This window comes from Odontesthes bonariensis, chromosome 4 (genome assembly GCF_027942865.1).
Source record: "Odontesthes bonariensis isolate fOdoBon6 chromosome 4, fOdoBon6.hap1, whole genome shotgun sequence".
In the NCBI taxonomy this organism is placed as follows: domain Eukaryota; kingdom Metazoa; phylum Chordata; class Actinopteri; order Atheriniformes; family Atherinopsidae; genus Odontesthes; species Odontesthes bonariensis.
In genome coordinates this window covers 42,180,025-42,186,024 of record NC_134509.1, presented here as the reverse complement: position 1 = coordinate 42,186,024, position 6,000 = coordinate 42,180,025, and the positions used below count along the sequence as shown (strand labels likewise).

Here is a 6,000-nt window from a genome sequence, read left to right as displayed (position 1 = left end):
ACAATATTACTGGGCATGTATTGTTGTAATGTTTTAAATACTTGAACGCAGTTTTTCTAGAGAAGATAATTGTTTTGTATATGGGATTATATGGGATATGTGGAAGGTTTAGCTCTTGCCCCTTAGCCACCACGTACTTGGTTAGCATGACAGGCTGCGCAAACAGCGCAATCGCTTCACAGGGAGCGCCGATTCGCACCGGTCTGTGTCCTACCGTCAGTATTTGACAACCTCTAGCAATGGGATTGTGCTTCAAATGCCTCGGAGTTCCCCTTTAAAGCAATACAATGTAACTTCTCAAAAAGCCCACTATGGAGCTCCCCCTACATGCTTGGAGGTAATGTACGGTTACACTGTCGTAAATACAACACCCTTTCGCTTTCACGTTTCACGTTTGTTGACGAACCGGCGAGTAGTCAGAAGGTGCAAGCTATGTCGACCGAGAAGGTAAGAGTAATCAAATGTACCTGGGAGCGTGAGAGGGGTCTATTTGTTTTTGCGGTAGGTGTGCCAGAAAGCAAGTCGAAGTACTTCCGCTCAGCTCCCGGCCGGTCCAGCAAAGTTACATAGTGCAGTTTTTCCAACTCAGACCCCCGAAGGGCATAGGAGACAGGCCAATCGTAATATTAAAACTCATTCTAGCCGCACAATTCTTTTCGAGCTGTTATTTTAAGGTAGACATGTTATATAGTATTGCTTTAAATGAGCCAGAACTATGCAGATAAACCAGGCTAAACCAGCTTCGTGGAACACCCCTGAGTACCCGAACGCACCATGAGCACCACAACAACAGATGACGCAACGCGGAAGTGAAAGCTCCTTCTGGTTTCAGTAGCTTCAGCGCGCTCTATTCCTGTAGCGTTCAGAAGAGCCACAGGTTTTATTCAGGAGTGTGTCAGAGGAGAGAGCAGGAGATGAAAGTGTTCCTCATAGTTCTGGTTGTGGTGAGGCACGCCCAGAGTTGGACTGACGGTAAGCTTTCTTCTGTTGGGCTGTGCTGGTTGAAAGGAGCTGCGCCTCAGGAGGCCGACAGGCCGCAGCTCACAGAGCCGCTCCGCTGAACGCTCCGTTCAGAATCAGATGCCGCTCTTTCTGAGCCACGTAAAGGACGAGTTGACGTCCTTTACCAATTCCTAATGGCACCTTTCAGCTGGTGGTGGTGGTCAATAACACGATTTGGTCCAGATTCTGTGTGTAACGATGGGATCACTCAGATGGAACTGTTGCTACACGGACTGTAAGAAGGTGGACCCGGAAGTTCATGTGTCATTTTTCTATTGCTGTTTCTTATCTAAATGAATATTCTGTATATGCAAACATCGGCAGTCAAGACATCCTGAGAGAATAGCATGCTGAAAACTTATTGAGAGGGGTCCTGTAGGGGTCCTGTCAGAGCTCCCAGAACTCACTGACGGAGGTTGGCAGAACTTTGGGGAACTTGCCGTTGTTTCATTCACTGGAAGTGGCTTTGAGAAAGACTGTTCAATGGAAAAGTTTTTTATTTTTCTTGTTTTTAAATGCAGACGTTCAAAATACTCATTTTAGAGCTGTAATCATAATTTTTGCCTACGGTTATCATACCGTCAGAATCTCATACCGGCATCAACTTTGAATGATGTCTCTATGATTGCTGACGTATGACTGAGTTATAGGTTTATGGACATCAATTCATTTCCTATGGAAGGAAATTTGCATTTTTTTAAGGCTACCTTTACACGGAAGCGATCTGAAACCAAAACGCAAAAGTGGCGTTTCGTTTTCACTTTTAAATCTGCGTTTAGACGAGCGTTTTAGGGTGAAACTCTGCGTGCATATGGAAATGCAAAAGTGTGTGACGTTTCATATTTAGCGATGCAGTAAACATGCCAGATGGCTAGGTGGCAACACTACCAAGTCATTTCTATGTGACGAGAAACGCAGTTTTGCGTTTTCATCCTTTACACGGTGGCGCGACAGTGGAGCGTTTTCAAGAATTCCACTCTGGAGGGCAGTTTCACTTTTTTGCGTTTTCATGCCCCCAAAACGCTGTTACCATCTAAACGATATAGTGCATCCGCAAAAAGGTTTTGCGTTTTTAACCCGTTTTCGTTTCCGTGTAAAGTGCCCCTCAAACTTTCTGGAAAACCATTCGAATAATAAGAGCTCGAGGGACACATTTTGATGTATTTTTTACCGTGTGGGACTAGTTACATGCTGAAAATGGGGATGGAAACGGGAGAAGTGACTATAAGAAGCAGAATAAGTGTGCACAATAGTAATATGTGTGCCATAATGCCTTCGGCACTGGCCCCCATAATTATGCTCTGACAGGGCCCCTCTCACTCTGCTGTCCTGAGGGCACTCACTCATGTTTTACAGGCTCCAGATTCATCAGAAAAACCCTCAAACAAACTTCTCTCACGTCCACAATGGCTGCTGCACCGAGACAAATGATACATGAAAACGTGGGCGTTTGTGTCCTCTTTCACCCAATGTGAGCGTCATTGTGCTGGGCCTCACGCTTTTCTCTCAAACCGCCCACACGGCGCCCACCCAGGCTCCCACTGACTTCTATCAGAAAGGGTGAGGGCTGTTTTTAAACTGCCATAAAAACTATACCGCACATAGGACCTGCATGAAAAATGAACAGAGACTCCCATGGCATATTTTCACAATAAAAGCCTCTGATACTTATGGGGATACGTCTATAGGAATGACTGGTGAATCTGACTTTCAAAATAAATGCTTCTGCTACATATAGCAACAGTATATACAGATCGTAAGTATGACTTTCCCATGGTATGAGGTCTCTGCGCAGTCAGTGGCACCGATCAAAATTTCTTCAGAAATTTTCTCGTGAGTTTTGTTGGTTGACACAGAAACGGCTGCCCAGGCATCAGCCAATCAAATCCGTGACTAATGTGACTGATTGTTGATTCTGAACATCATTCTGTCCACAGCTGAGTGTTGACACCATAGTGTTAACATGCTGCCATATGGCCTTCAGAACACCCCATAAATAAGTGTTCCATAGTAGCTGGGATCTTCACACACAGGATTGTCTGAACTCTGAAGACAAACCATCTCACATGTGCAGTTTAATGCTGAAAAGACGTCCTTTAAAAGCACCAGGGTCACATTTAATGCCACACTGAACATCAGAGTTTAGAATGTGGTGATCTGTACTTTTCTTCTGTGCCCCCCCACCTCAGGCAGCGTGCTGCTGAGAGACATCCAGGCTCTGACTCTCTACAGGGGCCGCTACACCACAGCCAGGCGCTCCAGCCCGGTTCCTCAGCTCAAGTGTGTCGGCGGCTCAGCGGGCTGCCGTGTCTTCACCCCGGAGACCGTCCAGTGTCTGAACAAAGGCTGGGATGGGCAGGATGTTCAGGTGGGTGCAGGGCACTTTGGTCAGCAGCTTGGTTTTTAACCTGCTTGGGTCAGCTCAGGTCAGCTCAGGGCCTGTGGATGATAAGACCTGCATGTTTGTTGTGGAGCACCACTTCATATAGCAAAGTTTGCAAATGAGATGTGTCCCGTCCAGCTAGAAATGCTGACATTAAACCCTCAGAAGAACAGAACACATGTGTTCTGTGTGAGGAACCCTCCTGGCTGATGTGGTGGTCTCTCCTGTCTGTCACAGTGGGAGTGCAGGACTGATATGGACCATGCTTACCGCTTTGGTCACATCGAGGTGAGCTGCGAGGGCTACAGCCACCCTGCAGACGACTACATACTGAAGGGCTCCTGTGGGCTGGAGTACACTCTGGAGCTGAGCGCAGAGGGCCAGAGGACTCAAGGCACCTTTGGGTCTAAAGGAATGGGAGGTAGGAGGAGGGGGGGCTGCTGACTGACAAACCATCTTCTCACACAAGCACTGAAGATCTGAGAAAGTTTCTTTCCTCTTCATCTGACCCAGGACTTGGAGGGTTTGCCTCCAGTTTCTTCAGCGGGTTTTCTGACAGCCGGCACCAGCAGAAGCATCAGGAGGTGAACCCCCCAGGCAGCGAGCATTCAGGAGACCTCCTGGTGGTTGCTGTGCTGCTTCTGCTGGCCTTTGGCGTCTACAAGCTGTTCCTCAGTGGGGACACAGTCCGGCCGGGGCAAGGAGCCGGAATGCCCGGGCATCCTGGGGACCATCACTACGGCTCCACAGCAGAGCCCCCCCCTCCAGGATTCAAACCAGACTTCACAGGTAGCTCCTGCACATAGGACTGTAGATGTCCAGGTCTGCAGGGCACAAAGAAAATACAGTCCCAGTCATACGTTCTGATGGACAGGGCTTTAAATATGTTCTGTCATGTTCAGCTACCTTTCCTAAATCTATTTGTGTCCACACATCAGGCTATCCAGGGGCCACCCCAGGGGCCACCCCAGGGGCCACCCCAGGGGCCACCCCAGGCTATGGTTTCCACAGGGACTATACCCATGGACCCCAGCACGGAGCAGGGCGGGCTGCCCCTGGCACAGGAGGAGGCTTCTGGACCGGCATGGGAACAGGAGGAGTGCTGGGATATCTTCTCGGCCGTCAGAGGTGTGTACAGAGGCTGAAGGACAGAATCCAGACTAATGTTGGACATGCTGAGTCTTTGACTCCCAGCTTTCAGCTGATACTTCTGTTTTGCAGAACCCAGCCCTGCAGGCCCCCTCCTGCGAGAGAAGACCCCTCCTCCGGGACACGCACCGCCTCAGGTAGCTCCACAGAGCACAGCGGGGCTTCCAGAACACTGCAGACATGTTCCAGTTAATGCTGCTTTTAATGTCCATCAGCCGGTTGTATTTTTCTGGGTGGGAGTGAGAAGTCTTGCTTTCCTCTGGGACTTCTGAGCTGCTGATGGGTATCAGGTGCAGCTGGCTGACTCCTTTCTGCTTGGTTGGCAGGTTTTGGAGGAACCAGGAGAAGATAGACGGATGACACGGACGCGGGTTTAACCAGCGAATCACAGCTGGCAGCAAACACTGAGGAGCTCAGTTCTGTGCTTCAGCCTTCAGAATGGTGGGACTTTCAGAAGAAAGATGGTCTTGTTCATTGATTTGCTCAGTGGTCACCCACAGTTGTATTTAAATTTTGATCATGTGGTTGTGTACTGGGAATAGCTAACATTTTTTTTGGGGGGGGGCCACTGACAAAGAGCAATACGTATGAAAGCTGATAAAAGGTTTGCGTCTGTAAAGCTCAAATGTTGCAGATAGATATGTTGAAAACTTTACAAACCTGCTCTGTAACATATTTTAGTTTTGTTAAGGACAGCTGTTTTGGAGGATGATGTATGTTATATATATTTTGTTGTGAGCTCATGATTAATAAATGTATTTTTCCTCTCATTCTCACGCTCACAGCAGTGGTATGCAGTGTGTTAGTGTTCATTAATGAGGAGCTCCTTCTTCATCAGCTGCTTCCCACAACATTTCAAAAGTCTTAAATTCATCCATCTTCTGTACCCGTTTAATCCAGCTCAGGGTTGGGGGGGCTGGAGCCTATCCCAGCTGCCATGAGGTGGGAGGCAGAGTACACCCTGGGTGGGTTGCCCAGTCAAACCACCATGCTGCCTGCTATGTCAAATGCAGCCCTGTCTAAAAACCCAGCCCCCCCCCCCTTTGGGTAATTCTGTGGCTGCATGGGCTGAAATTAGAGGAATTTTCCTTCTCTGCACAAACTTGAAACTTGAGAGGGGGGGGGGACTGGGAGAAACACTGATAAATAAATGGGATTTTCTGGTTGTTAGCCTAAAAGTGCAGTTCCAACAGACTGAGCTGTGTTGCTACTGCGCTCAGGTCCAGAGTGCATGTCTTCAGTGCTGTTCTCCAGCTGCGGACCCTCTGGAGTTCTACTCATGGCTGTTTGCTGCTTCTGTTGGAGCGCTGCCATCTCTGGCCTCTCTGTTGAACACCGTGTCGGGTTCTCCTGTGCAGCGACTGCCATCGTGGGAACAGTCTCCCACACTGCTGACAGCAGTACGGCTGCGGAGCTGTAGCTGTACGAGCTGCTGAAGCTCCTCCCACACTGCGAGCAGCTGAACA

At 48.8% G+C, this 6,000-nt stretch overlaps 1 protein-coding gene across 1 annotated transcript; it reads left to right on the top strand.

Moving 5' to 3' along the window:
* The first annotated feature begins 676 nt into the window (after nucleotides 1-676).
* Nucleotides 677-5,304, top strand: saraf (store-operated calcium entry-associated regulatory factor). Its single transcript, XM_075464237.1, has 7 exons — nucleotides 677-972; nucleotides 3,192-3,370; nucleotides 3,623-3,806; nucleotides 3,899-4,174; nucleotides 4,324-4,513; nucleotides 4,607-4,671; nucleotides 4,861-5,304. The coding sequence occupies exons 1-7, from the start codon at nucleotides 915-917 to the stop codon at nucleotides 4,884-4,886; spliced, it is 978 nt and encodes a 325-aa protein (XP_075320352.1). The 5' UTR covers nucleotides 677-914; the 3' UTR covers nucleotides 4,887-5,304.
* Nucleotides 5,305-6,000: the final 696 nt, after the last annotated feature.